Raw genomic sequence first — 15,021 nt, 5'->3', positions numbered from 1 at the left:
GGAAAGAGTAGAGAGGCAGGCCCTAGAGCCTCAAAAAAAGAAAAAAGTGTGTGTGCATGAATATACATACACCCAAAAGCTAGGCAGCCCAATAATAGGAGTTTTTCCCGCATCTTCTCTAAAGACCATCTCTCTCTGAATGATCCATCTGCATTTCTGTGGGACCACTCTTGAGCTCCTTACTGAAGCTGTATCTTCTGCATTTTTTTGAAATGGTTATTTTTAGCCATCTACCTAAAGCAAGGGCATCAAATTTATATCGTCATGTTCCAAAGTTTCTTAGCTGGGTATTTGGGCTAGAACCAATTCAGTGAAATGAACTACAGCAGGGTCAGTGCGCTATCTTGGTGTAGAAGGACTCTCATACTCCTGATGATTAATAGTTATGAAAGTCTGCCAGAATTTGTGAGTACCATGTGTAGGCACTGTGCCCATGGGCAAGTGTGTGTTTCCCCATATCTTACTAGGTTCAGGTCACTGTCAGTTCTTCAGGATCTGAGCCAGCCCTTGCCAAGTCATTGAAGGTTTCTTTGCTGCACCTCCTGAGACTCCAGGTCTGGTAGGGCTTCGCTGGCGCAGTGTCACGCCAATGTGTGGAGCCAGCTCTGGGGTTGCAGCTACAAAGTTGTGTAGTCCAAAGTCCTGAAGAAGAGGAGGTGGGTGATTTTGCTTAGGACCTTAGTGCTCCAACCCTATACTGTTGAATACTCCTCAGATGCATCAGAGTTTGTTCATACACAGTTGCATCTGGACTGACAAGTTTTGTGGACCTAGAGTCTTTCTGCTCTTGTGGCAGGGTTAATACACTGTACATGGCTTATCTGGCAAATTGACCACTTCTAAGCATAAGTACAGAAATAACATATCCCTCTGTTCTTCCTCCAATCCCCGAATTGTAGCTCCCCTATACGGTGTGTTGCACATCCACCTTTTTCTTTCATGTTTACTTTTTTCTCACTGAATTATTACTTTCTTCAACTTTTCTCTAAATACTTAGCTCAGGGCTGCTTGTGGTCTTACCTAAGAGTTAGTGATACTAAATCTGATTCAAACAGTAGATGCCAGATGTCTAGTGTAGTTGTTTCTGTTCTTGCTGTTTTCAGATTGCTCTTGCTTCCTCTCCCAACCTGCTGTCTTTTAGGACTCCTGTACCCTGCTTTTGATGATACTCCGGTCCTTGTAGACACCTAGCCTTGGTTCCTTCTGTGTCAGTTGTTTCAGCAGTATGCAGCATTGTGGGAGAAGGTAGAAGATGCTTGTATATTCAGGAGTCGTACAAGTATCTTCTAACGTTCTACATCTTCCCTCTCTTTCCAAGTTCAATGAAGTGCAGAAAGGACAACGTATTTTGAAACATACTCTGGTTTGGTATTCCTGAACTTGGTTTGAAATGTCTTGCTGACTGAAGCTGGCCAACCATTGTGTGGGGAGATGGTCCAAGAAGCACTTGAAAGTTTGAGAGATGTTTCAGTGCGGTACACTGGTACTTTGAGGACCATTAGAAATCACTTGAGTGCTTGCTTTAAATTTGTATTCAAGAATTAAGTTCACTGTTCCATTTGGGTTCGGAAGGGAACATTTCCCCTTGGTCAGGTTGACCACATTGGATGCCTTTCCTGTCCTCTGTTTTATATAGGGTGAATTTGTCATCTTTACTTCCTTGAGGAGTCCATTTAACAAAGACCATTGCTTACTGCAAATGCCCAAGTTATAGGCAGTGTCCACCTCTCTTCTCTTATTTTGTCATTTTGTCATTGCTGTGCCTTGTGGCCTTTTGTTACTGGTCTTAGCACTTACTATATAGTGTAGGGATGTCAGCTATCCAGAGTGCAAGCTACATAGAAGGATAATGTGAAGTTTTTTTACACTTGGCCACATAGTCTATATCATGTGCCTCTGGTAGTGATAAAAAGAGGGAACACTGGAGTAGTTTTCAAGGAGGTGATGGGGGCTTTCCAAAGATTCCTGCATTACTCAAGACGCTTGAGAACTGCACCTACTTTAAGCGTATAGGCTAGCAAGCCCTGTTACAGGAGTTTGGAAAGCCTTTGTGGTATGTACTAACATGGCAGGGCAGATGTTCTGCGACCACTTTTGAAAGGAACCCCTGTTGTACAGTTGTTTGTAACTATGAGGAACTTTAATTTGATAACCCAAATCAATCCTTCCCAAACCAGTGGAAGTTACTGTCAGGATGTCTCATCAAGGAGATTGCAGGCTGAGGGGAATGGTGGCAATAATTTTTGTGAATCTGGAGGCTGTAGGCTTGGGAATGCTAAGATTCCTTGATTGAAAACTAAACTTGTTCTGTAAAGAAACTGCAGACAGGTCACTTCTTATAATGTACCCAATGGCTTTCATAGTTTCCAACGTTTACTGAAACATATTCAGTATATTTTTCTGTTGACTTTTAGCTCTATTTAATTTCTTTAACTGAACATTTGAAGGGGAAATAGGATTTCTTGAAATACTGGGTTATTTTTAACTCCAGAGTTTTAAAATAGCTAAAAGAAAAGTGTGGAGCACTGCTCTAATTTTAAAGGTGACTGCAAAGGTTTGCAACAATGCTGGGGTCTAGGTGTGTTGGGTCCTGGCAGCAGAATTACAAGAAACTGTACTTCAAGTGAAGGTGAGCGACAGGAGGATTCATGTTTATTTTTGCAGGTTAATTGTGTCTGGGAAGCTGAGCAGGTCTCACCCTTTCTTCCGCTTCACTGACTGAGTTATACTAGTAGCAACAAAGTAAGAGAGAGCATAAATGCACGTACACCAGAAGAATGGAAAATAAAGATTGTACTTACTCTTATTTTTGCTACTGTATCTTTGAGTGTTACAAGTTTTAAAAAACACCCTATCACATGTTTTTAGATAATTTTAAAATTATTTTAAAGGAATGCAATTTTTGAGGTGGCTTTACTAGAACATTAATCTGTCAAGTCTTCATCCATACAAGCTTATGTAAGTTTGTCTTCATGCAAGGTTTCTTTTTTTAAAATATTTCTGAAGCTTTAAACACCAAACTTCTGAAGTCCAAATCACTGCTATCAATATTTAAAAGTTCATGTAACAACTAATGAAATTGCATGTCCAATAGTTTGGTTTTTTCTCTTCTATTTTAATAGGCCTTGATGTCAAAAGTGAAGCATGCCAGCGATTTTTTCGAGATGGGTTAACAATATCTTTCACAAAAATCCTTACAGATGAGGCAGTGAGCGGCTGGAAGTTTGAGATTCATGTGAGTTTTTAAAGTTGTGTTTCTGAAAAGGACAGTAATTCAAACGAGGAAGGAGACTGCCTTTGTCACTATGGGGAGACTGCAGAGACTGAATCAGAGATATATGGGGAGAAACTGAACTTTGTATGTTCAGTAGTGCAGCTCTTGTTAAGCAGGCTGTCTTTGGCCAGATGTCTAGAGAGGTGCTTATTTTCCTGTGTGTGCTAGAATATGAAAACTTGCTTATTTAGTAAAAGCTTTTAGGAACCTGCTAACTTCTGAATGTTTGCACCAGCTGTTTGAATATAAAAACTACACGTTGGACAGCTAGTCACATGTGAAATGAGAAACTGTGGAGATCTTCATAAGCAAATGAAAATCTGTTAGAGATATGGGTGAAAGAAGGGAAAGTTAATAGTTCGGTGGTGAGTCTTGAATGTCTCAACCAAAAAATTTTGTGTCTTTTTCATAAATTTAATTTTTAGCTGAAAACAGGTAGTTTAAAGTTTGTTTAAACCCTTTATTGGAGGAAGTACTAATTAAAATACAAAGTTGTAAAATTTACGCAACTCTGCATGCTAGGTAGAAATGGTTTGGAGTTTATAGTTCATGTTCATCATACGGTCACCTGCCATATTCTTGGTGGTTGTTTTTTTTCTTAATAGAGATGTATTATTAACAACACTCATCGACTAGTGGAGCTCTGTGTGGCCAAGCTGTCCCAAGATTGGTTTCCCCTTCTTGAACTTCTTGCCATGGCCTTAAATCCTCACTGCAAATTCCACCTATACAATGGTACTCGTCCCTCAGAAACAGTTCCTGCAGGAGTCCAGCTTGCTGAAGATGAACTTTATGCCCGTCCTCCTGACCCACGATCACCAAAGGTACGAGAGCATTTCAGACCTCTATTTTTAATTTTATGCAGTGTTACCTAATTACACAGTAGCCATAGAGAAGTGTTGGGGGGGGGGGGGGGGGGGGAGATGAACCCCCTTCATTCTCTATGACACAAAGATGTTCTGCTGCTTTTGACTTGTACATTAAATCATGACTGGTTAAATTTTCCCTTCTAACTCTTTCAGTCTTTGGTCCACAATCAAACTGTGTCATGTGTTTCTGTGGTAAGCTGGCACAACTCTATTGGAATGCCATTCCTACTGTGTTAATTGGCTTGCTTGTATTTGCCAGTTGATGGATTTACCTTCTCACTCAACATGATTTTGTAGGTGACATTTTTTGAGGAGGAGATTGTGTGATAAAGTAGACATTTTCTCTCCCTTTTCTTATGGTTCCTAATTACGGGAGAAATGTTTTTAATTTGACATGGTATGCTAGTGTCAGTGTGGTTTTGGGGGTTTGTTTGGTGTGAGTTTTGGGGTGTTTGGGTGTTTTTTTTTGTTTTTGTGGGCTTGTTTTCTTTTTTTGTGTGTGCCCCTTTTTTTTTTTTTTATCTAGCAGTACAGATTACTAATCTGTTCTGGTTCTTTGCTCTGAATTTTTCAGAATTGTGCTCCAAATGGCATTGGTACAACTTCAGGAGCTAACCGAATGACATTTTTCTTGCTTTCTTCCTTTTTCTTTTTAGTAGAACTGCTAGCTATTGATGTGTAAGAACCAAAGATAAATAGCCCCGTGTCCTTGAACTTCCTTGCATTGCTAACCGCGTTTAGAAGAATGTTATTTTGAATTCTTACCGCTTTTATATGCGGCATTATTGCATCCAGGACCAGAAAAAGATACCAAAATCATCATGCTTTTTGTCCTAACTGAAGTATAGTCATTTTTATTCCTATATATTTGATAAAATTCTTCAAATAATTTCAAATACATCATCTGTTTTTTGATATGATAACGGGAAAGATCATGTTGCCTATTTCTAAGCATTCCTTAAAACTGAGTATTTAAACTATGTAGGCAAGTTCACTGTCAATTCTATTACCTTCTAACAGTTTATTGTGTAAGGGCTTTTTTAAAGCAGGTTTTGTTACTAACAGGTGCTTGAAAATATTTCTAGATGTTACTTTATAAATGTCAGAAAATAACTGTTTATTATATTGCAGGGTTGGCTAGTAGATCTTATCAACAAGTTTGGCACATTAAATGGATTTCAGATCTTGCATGATCGCTTCATGAGTGGATCAGCATTGAATGTTCAGATAATTGCAGCTCTCATCAAGTAAGTTTTTTAAAAACAGTAATTTACATATTTCAAACAGTTGGACTAACTAAAATATTATGTTAGTGCAAAGCTTAGCCTTTTCTTGAGGCATTTCCCTCACTCCATCTCTTACCTAGTTTTGTTGACCTTCAACATTTCATGTGCTTGTAAATAGACTTGAGTTACTTGAATGAATTGCTCCTTGCTATCTTAATACTACTCAACTACCGATTATGGCACTCTGATCTCTTTTTCCTTTCTTTTTAGGCCATTTGGACAATGTTACGAATTTCTAACATTACATACGGTGAAGAAATACTTCCTTCCAATTATAGAAATGGTTCCACAATTTTTAGAAAATTTAACTGATGATGAACTGAAAAAAGAAGCAAAGAATGAAGCCAAAAATGATGCTCTGTCAATGATAATCAAATCTCTAAAGAACTTAGCTTCAAGAGTTCCAGGACAAGAAGAAACTGTAAAAAATTTAGAAATATTTAGGTTAAAAATGATACTTAGGTAAGATGCTACTCCTCATATGATATGCTACTTCTAACATTTTTTTTCCCACACTTTTTCACAGAATCACAGAATGGTAGGGGTTGGAAAGACCTCTGAAGATTATTTGGTCCAACCCCCCTGCCAAGGCAGGATCACCTAGGGCAGGTTGCACAGGAACATGTCCAGTCAGGTTTTGAAGGTCTCCAGAGAATGAGACTCCACAACCTCTCTGGACAGCCTGTTCCAGTGCTCCGTCACCCTCCCAGTAAAGAAGTTTTTCCTCATGCTGAGGTGGAACTTCCTGTGCTGCAGTTTGTGCCCATTGCCCCTCGTCCTGTCACTGGGCACTACTGAAAAGAGACTGGCTCCATCCTCCTGACAACCACCCTTCAGATATTTAGAGACATTGATGAGGTCCCCTCTCAGCCTTCTCTTCTCCTGACTAAACAGCCCCAGGGCTCTCAGCCTTTCCTGATACGAGAGATGTTCCAGTCCCTTAATCATCCTTATAGCCCTCCGTTGGACTCTTTCCAAAGGTTCCCTGTCTCTCTTGAACTGGGGAGCCCAGAACTGGACACAATACTCCAGATGAGGCCTCACCAGCGCAGAGTAGAGGGAGAGGATAACCTCTGTTGACCTGCTGGTCATACTCTTTAATGCACCCCAGGATACCATTGGTCCTCTTGGCCACCAGGGCACATTGCTGTCCTATGGATAACTTACTGTCTACCAAGACTCCAAGGTCCTTCTCCATGGAGCTGCTTTCCAGCAGGCCAACCCCTAACCTGTACTGATGCATGGGATTGTTCCTCCCCAGGAGCAATTACATTTAATTTCTCTTACAGGTTGTTACAAATTTCTTCTTTCAATGGCAAAATGAATGCACTAAATGAAGTTAACAAAGTAATATCCAGTGTTTCATATTATACTCATCGGCATGGTAATCCTGAAGAAGAAGAATGGCTTACAGCTGAAAGAATGGCAGTAAGTTGTTCTCCTCACTGAAATTCATTGAGTAGATTTTCTTCCTCGTTATTACTTTTAATTGTGGAAGTAGCTATATATTCTGTATCCTGCACACATTGCTAATTTTCATATGTAGTATTATAAACAGTAGGTATCACATCATGGTAATAAGTCATTTTATTAGTAGTCTTTCTGTGAAAAAATTGCTGTATTGGGTTCAAAGCTGTTGTTGAGAATTATTTTCAGTGCTGCTAAAAAGATGCTTTAAAAAGGGAATCTTGAGTAGTATGGGTTTTATGTAGTATTTTAGAAAAAACAAAACCAAACCTACATAAAACAGGTGTGATTAATTTGAAACTTTAGTGCCACTGTACCTAAAAATTGAATGTTCATTTACATAAGGATCTAGTCTGGGGTTTTTTGCTTCAAGTAATTTTTTTTCTCATTGGATTTCTGAAGTGACTACTATGCTTTTTGCATTTCAGAAGCTAGATTCTTTGGTACAGAAAGTTGTAGATACCACATTTTAATTTTATTTAATATTTACATACTTCGACTACTGTTTCATGCTTGAGTGCACATGTAGGGATCTGCATTTATAAAGCTAAAGTAAGGACAATACAATTTTCTCTTAACCTTTGTGAAATCTAGTTGTGTTAAGTGATTTTTGCACTGTTCTGCCCCATCTTTGTGACTGACTACCTCTTGTGAGGTTTATAATCTGCAAAAGGACTGCTGACAAAAAAAGAATGACTGCAGTTTGACTTTTTAAAGCAATAGGAGGAAATAGGTCTCTTTTTTTCCGTACTTCCTATAGTTTGGCATCTCAGACAAGAACTCTGTTTTTAAATGAAAACTTCTAGATTTAGGTATTTCATGAGACTAGCTTCAATTGTAAGTCTGTAATCAAGGATGCTGTTGGAAGGTATGATGCTGTGTACATTTGTTTTCTTTTTCAGTGCTCAAAGCACACACTGCTTTGTTTCAGTAAGAACAAAAAATAGGTGACCCTAATCTGACTCTGACAATGACACCATTGAAAAAAATTGCATCTACTTAAATATGGCTTGAATATTTGCCTCTAATTCAATTAAAAGCATTTTAAAAACACCTATGAAGTGGCACTACTTAAATAATCTAATCTTTTTAGATTTCAGTCCTTGCTTATGCCCTTTTTATGTGATATGCTGTAGGCATACCAGTAAAGCTAGAAGTATCTTAAACAATTTGGTTTTGATATTTAATGGTTGTGAACTGGAAGAGCAAAATTTTGTTCATTGAATAGAAGAGTTAACTGTTCTTCCCATTGGCTTTTTATGTTTGAAGTTGCTTTAACATTTTTATGCCTTGAGTTCATGATTTTAATATGCCTGAAAAAATATTTCCCCTTGAGATATCACAGTGACTAGCATACTGGATTATTTAAAATTATGATTATTTTTTTAAGATGAAATTAAAGTTAGAAATGCATCTTTCTCACTTCTCCCAATTAGAATATTGTATATAAGGTCAATAAACTGTAACAGGTTGAATTTTTCTTTTTAGCTTAAATATCAGTGACAGTATTTCGATAATTTGAGATGTACTACTTTATATTCAGGAATGGATCCAGCAGAATAATATTTTATCAATTGTGTTGAGAGATAGCCTTCATCAACCTCAATATGTGGAGAAGTTAGAGAAAATTCTTCGTTTTGTCATCAAAGAGAAAGCCCTCACTTTGCAGGATCTTGACAACATTTGGGCTGCACAGGTAAAGAACTCTGCTTGTCTGCTAACTGCGCAGAAGGGATCTTGTTGTATGTCATATATTGAGAAGACGATGACTCATGCTTCTTTTGCTTGGTGTTAGGCAAAACTAAAGAAAAATTGGAAATCAAATGGTGTTCTTTTTTTGAGGGTCCAGGATCTCAAAATTGGCTTCTCAAATTTCTTCAGTAGAAGTAGTCAACACATGTATGTAAAGTCTAAAGGAACAGTTCAGAACGTAGTGCAAAGATTATCCTTTTTAAGTATTAAGGAGCCCTCAATGCTGAGCAAAGTCTAGATTATGAAAGGACACAATACATTATGAGTTAGTATTTTAAAATGCATTAAGAATATGTATTGCTAATCTCCAAATTCACCACAGTTGTATAAATTTTTCTTGGGCAGAGTGCTTTTTATAAGGCTTAATAATAATGACTGTAGAAGTTGTTTAACAGCGAATTCTTTCCTTTGTGTTGTAATGATTATTTTTGAAAAATTACACATTTTGCAATACTGGCTCGTTTAGTCAAACGATCATTGAAGGTGCACTTCCTAGCTGTGGGCTGCATGAGTTTAGCGCACATAAAGGGCAGCTGAAGAAACAAAATCGTTATTAATTATTGAGTAGACATATAAAATAAAAGGTTATTCAAGGATAGAAAGAAGCATGAGTACATATATCCTTGTTTGTAAGTAATTGGTAGTGAAAATCTAACTTAATTTTAAAAGTAAGACCTTAGGCTACTTTTTCAAGTGTGGGAAGTCTAAATCTGATTTCCAAGAGAGGACTGTACGGATTTTGGCAGGGATAGAGTTAAACTTCTTCATAGTAGCTTATATGGGGCTATGTAGGTAAAGCAAAAGATTTACCTGTTAAACTCTTTATCTCAACCCATGAGTTTTCTCACTTTTAGGCTTCCGATTCTGTCCCCATCTCGCTGCAGGGTGGAGAGTGAGCAAGTGGCTGTGTGGTGCTTAGTTGCCAGCTGGGGTTATACCATGACAAGGGCTAATACAGGAACCGTGTAAACTAGGGATATAATACCCATGTTCACACTATGCTGAAACTGTTAACAGTTTGTCTTAAGTGGACTTAATGCAGGTGTTCCTATTTTCATGTGTGCTATTTTCAGGTTACATTTAAAGTACTTGGGACTACAGGTGATGTAGTAGAGGGTTGACTTGAGATCTCTGGTGTTTCAACTAATTTCATAATCTCTAGACTTAAGTTCTGGCATGATAGTAACTGCACAGGCTGAAACTCAAGAAAGTCTTTATTTTCTCGTTCCGTCTAAGTCCTGTTTAGAAAAATACGTCATGTAACAGAGCAATACAGAGATTACTTGAGTCAAAGTCTGGGACCATACCGTTAGTTTTCAGCTTGTGGTCTGTAGCCCTTTCCAGACTATCTTTGTAAGAGGTCTGGGTGGGAAGAAAAGACTTTGAGAAGTTAGTTTGCTGTTAGTAGGCTTGTATTAGCTGTATTAAAGCCTCACATTTTATAAGAAAAAAACCCAACAAACCAACCATGAAATTTGGAAAAAAGTCTTCCAAGCAATTACATTACAGCGCCTGGAAATGAGACATGTGGATAAGCTAGTTTAAACCAAACTTTTTACCCTTCCAGAAAAGTGTGAACAAGTGGTGCAACCCTTAAAAGATAGGGATAGTCCACCCCAACAGTTGCAAAAAAAAAATTCAGGAATAAATCTCCTATGCTCTCAAATACCTGGCTTACTCTGCTCACTTCTTGTGCTTTCAGTTAGGTAGTTGCCACAGCGCGCTTTCTGTGGTTTTGTCCTGTATTTTTTGTGTGTGTGAAAGTTAAATACAGTAAGTCTTACTCAGGTAGATGGTTTCACTGTGGCTTTGGCCATGCAATTAAAATAGATTAAAAGGTAAGACTACCAAAATCTGCTAATACAGAATGATTTTTACCAACTTCACTACTCCCCGTGTTTAGTAGTTTTTAGATGTTCTTATTAAATGATTGCTTCTAAGAGCAGATGGAGCATGAAATTCAGTAGCGAGGAGTTGATTTACTGTGTAGTTTTATATAACAGACAGGCTATTTTAGCTCTGGCTCAGTGCAGCAATGGTGTGGTTTTGCTTTCAAGCTACACACATTATTTTTGCTGCCTCGGTTTAGAGGGTGAGCATGCTCAAATTTACAGTTGATCATGTAGAAGTGCCCTGAGAATTTCAGTATACAACTAGAATAAAAATAAGTGCTTTATGAAAAGTAATAAAATCATGCTGCTTTTGCCTTTAGAAGGTAACATAAATTTTATGTTTTATTGAAGTGTTTTCATGTCTTACAAAGTGAGTGCTCACAAAATTGAACTGTATTTGATTCAAGGAATAATGTTGGAAGTCTCTAAAGGCGAGCTTTGAGTTACAGGGCCTGATGCAGCTGAACAAGAAAAATTGCAGAGATTAGTGTTGGAGTCACATTCTGTAGCGTTTAACTAGAACTTTACATGTGCTACCCTCTTTTCTGCACAGCAAGCTTACAGTTCACACACCAGGTTCCTTGCCTCCTCCTACTGTCTTGTACTGCTTCCCCAGCCTTTTCTTTTTATTCTGAAGGGCTTCCCCCATGTCTGTTAAAAATCTCCCAAGGCAAGGTTGTTGCATGCCTTATTCTTACTTTTCTTGCCCCACCCCAGCAGCAGTGCATACTTCTCCTTTTATTTGTTATGTTGTAGATGCTCTTTCTGCCCTGCATGATCTCAGTTTTTCTTTCTATCCAGGAAATCATCTGGTAAGAGAAAAAAGTTATATGATGTTTTGCAAAATCAAGTGGAATAAGTGGTTTAGTAATTTCCTCTCTCATAATCTGACCCATGGTGTGAAAATGAATGTTACTACTTATATTCACCTTTCTCTAAAGAAAAATTTACGGCACACTATAAAGAATTTATGGCACAGCATGTAGCAAAGCTGTTAGTCTCTTTTTTGTTTTTAAGTGAACTACTGATGCAAGCTTTTAGAAGGAAATGAATTTCAAAACTGCTCATGCATGCATTTTTAATACTGTACAAGAATAATTACATCAGAATTTGTTTTCTAGGTATTTGTTTCACATTTTTTATTCTACACTTACAGTAAATGTTTCTACAGTAAATCAGCTATTGATTGACGTAGTCCAAAATTGTTCTTTTCTAGTGCAGATTTAAAGTATGGGATGCATTTTTCCAGCCTGGGCATGTAGAAAGGAAATTTTCTTCTTGCACATAGTTAAAATTGAGCTAGCTGTTTTTTCCTTACTGTCTTCCTCCTTAAATGTCAAAATTGTGATATACACCAAACTCTCATTTAATAACTGTGTCTAGTATATAACTCCACGTTTTGCCATTAGTTGTTTGATTGTTAGACTTTGCAAGTTTATAAGATGCTGGACTTTAAAATGTTGTCTGCCAACAAGTTGTTTGTAATAGAAAGCTTTAGTTGTCCATGAATCTGCTAGCGCAAAGGAAGTACTTCAGCCTAAGAAACTATGTAGAAATACTAAAAATTGTTTTACAGCTTAAAACACCGTAATTAAATTCATTGAGGAAGTAGATTTTGAGTCCTTTAAAAAAACAAACAAAACAAAACAAAAACCCAAAAAAACCAAAACAAAAACCACCAAACCAAAACAAAGCTACAGTAAATTAAAATACCGATTTGTAAGTTAAAATACCCTCTGTCCCAGCATGATTTTGTTTAAAAAATAAATGTTGTCACACCACAGTATTTATATTCTAAATAAATACTTGTGTGCACAGATACAGAGCACACTTAAATACTTATACATACAAGGGAAATCTAAATACTATGACTCCTCAGTGAAGTAAGTGTTCAGTTTGCCACAGTGTCAGCTTTTCTTGCTGGCCACCTCAAACAGTCTTCTTGTAAAAATGACGTAAGATATCTTGGTCCTTGACTTAATATGCATTGCTATAAATGTTAGTGGATTCTTTCTGTCTTCTTGACAGGCAGGAAAACATGAAGCCATTGTAAAAAATGTACATGATCTCCTTGCAAAATTAGCTTGGGATTTCTCTCCTGAACAGCTTGATCACCTGTTTGATTGTTTTAAGGTAACTATGCATGTTTTAACTGTATTCAGCAAATTAATTGTGAAGTTGGATACAGATTTGTGACTCTTTCAGTGTCTATTTTGTACTTATTTTAGATGTGGGCAATTTCCTGTGTTAAAAGACTTCTTGATTTGTAGTGATGGTCTGTAATACTTAATACTAGAAATGCTAGACTGTGCTATTCTTTAATGAGCATTCATTGCGAGAGTTTCGATTTACTTCCTTCCGTCTAAAGGAAAGGCTAGTTATACTAGTTTAGTTACAGCTTTGTTTTCTGGTTTAAATGCTTTTGGGTAATGCACATCTGTTGAGGCTTGTAGTATTAAAGTGACATTTAGCGATCCTAGGCATATTGAATTTTTCAAATAAAATAAGTTATTTATCTTAAATACATTTTTGCATTTGTTCCAAAATGTCTTGGTGACTTCGTAAACAATGTTTTTCTCGTAGCATTACAGTAAGTTTCATCAAGTTTACTAGGCATTGCTGCTGCTTCCAGTCTTTAAGTAGAAGAGATCAAGGACTTTGGTTCCCCACTCCACCAACTTCCTCTTTGTCATGTAATAATTTTTCTCTGGTTGTCATAGATGCGGAATGAAACAGGAAGATAATGTTGAATGTTTATAAACATACAATGATTTGATTGAAATCACAAAACAACTTGTTTCTGAAAGTTGGTTACTCACTGGCTTTTTATGTATGCTAACATTAACATTTGTAGCTTACAGTAGTGGTGCTATCCAGCTTGTTTTACTGTTTCACTTTTAGGATATGATCTGCTGTACTAGAAAATGGAAGCCAGCTTTGTAGACTCTGTTTTCCGTTTTTAGATAAACGTATGACAGTCACATTTTGGCTTATGTGCCATTTGTGCTCCAATTAATAAGTCCTTCGGCTTGGTAAATATGGGTCTGATGTTCTGTAATCCAGGTACTGAACTAAAATGCTCAGAAATTCTAGGTGTAAACTGTCGCAAGCTGTGTCTGACCTTGAGAGAGAGAGATGAGGTTAATGTTACATTGGAAACTTACTCAGAAAAAGACTAACTTAATGCAGAGGACTTTTGTTTCAGTCAGATTCGGAGACACAAGTGATGTTAAAATTTTACTTTTTTAGTGATTATAAGTTATTTAAGAAGTCTCTTAGGTATAAATACAAGAGTTTTGAGAAAGCATTTGCAAGAAACAGCTGAGTCCACTCTATTTTGACTGTTGGTGAACTTGTAAAAGTTAACATTAGCACATTAGCATTGACAAGCACATCTGTGATCTTTATTTAAAGATCCTTTTAGATTTTTTTTAAGTCTCAAGTTGACTACACAGTTGTAAAAACTAAAGCTGTTCAATTGTGTCTGACATGTATTGCTCTAACGTGATATTTTTAATGAAAGAAATTAATGGGAAAGTTCTTTACATAGTTGGATCACTTTATTGTTGCATCATTTGTTAACTGTGTAGGTTATGTGTGGAATTTAGAAAAAAAAAACGGTTTTCATATCAAATAAAATACTTTCTTAGGCAAGTTGGACAAATGCAAGCAAGAAACAGCGTGAGAAACTGCTTGAGTTAATTCGTCGTCTTGCAGAGGATGATAAGGATGGTGTGATGGCACACAAAGTGCTGAACCTTTTGTGGAATTTGGCTCATAGTGATGATGTACCAGTTGATATCATGGACCAGGCTCTTAGTGCCCATATAAAAATCTTAGATTACAGCTGTTCACAGGTGAGTAATCTCATGTGTTCTGTTGTGAAATCAGTCACTGACAGTTTTCTTCCATCCCCCATGAAAAATTAAAGGGATTTGGTAATTTAACAAAAGTGTTCCTTATAGATGTGTATTATTCTAACAACATCCAGATACTTTTAAAATATTATGGGACATATTTTAAATAACACAGTTCATGTTTTAATTGGAGAAAGTGAAATACATCAGTTTGCCTGTCTTGCTGTAATCGGTGACATACTGTAATCACTACATTGGAGGAACTGGAAAAGAAGCCTACCAAAGTAAATAGGGAGAAAGTAAAAGCACCTGCCCCATCTTGTCTTTGCCTTTTTTTTTAAACTCAGTTATGCTAATTTGTTTAGGTGGGATTTTTCTTCAGTAAGTCTTTATAGGTCTTGTACAATATTAAAAAGGACCTAGCAAAGGACAGTGAAAACTACTACACACTCTCCTTCCCCACTCAAACTTTTGGGGAAGTCTGCTAGAATAGTAATTCATTGTGGTTAGAAAGTAATCCATCATCTGTCTTGACAGGCACTAGCAGGTTTTGTTTCTTAGTTGTTAAGAAACAGTTTATCATTGTTTCTTGATATTTTATAGCAGTTTACTCTGAGTACCAGT

General features: G+C 37.0%; 1 protein-coding gene across 1 annotated transcript in view; it reads left to right on the top strand.

The window, feature by feature from the left end:
• Window positions 1–15,021, top strand: part of LOC104617107 (probable ubiquitin carboxyl-terminal hydrolase FAF-X) — a gene marked incomplete at its 3' end in the record, with an annotated part of 42,721 nt that overhangs the window by 5,553 nt on the left and 22,147 nt on the right. The window contains exons 4-11 of the mRNA XM_010282339.1: window positions 3,123–3,235; window positions 3,880–4,098; window positions 5,275–5,390; window positions 5,640–5,891; window positions 6,719–6,857; window positions 8,440–8,592; window positions 12,569–12,673; window positions 14,191–14,397. Of these exons, the coding sequence (XP_010280641.1) occupies window positions 3,123–3,235; window positions 3,880–4,098; window positions 5,275–5,390; window positions 5,640–5,891; window positions 6,719–6,857; window positions 8,440–8,592; window positions 12,569–12,673; window positions 14,191–14,397 (1,304 nt within the window). The remainder of the gene's footprint in view (window positions 1–3,122; window positions 3,236–3,879; window positions 4,099–5,274; window positions 5,391–5,639; window positions 5,892–6,718; window positions 6,858–8,439; window positions 8,593–12,568; window positions 12,674–14,190; window positions 14,398–15,021) is intronic.

Source organism: Phaethon lepturus, unplaced genomic scaffold, assembly GCF_000687285.1.
Source record: "Phaethon lepturus isolate BGI_N335 unplaced genomic scaffold, ASM68728v1 scaffold12722, whole genome shotgun sequence".
Lineage (NCBI taxonomy): Eukaryota > Metazoa > Chordata > Aves > Phaethontiformes > Phaethontidae > Phaethon > Phaethon lepturus.
The sequence above is the reverse complement of the archived record's forward strand: the minus strand, read 5'-3'. Positions and strand labels throughout refer to the sequence as shown.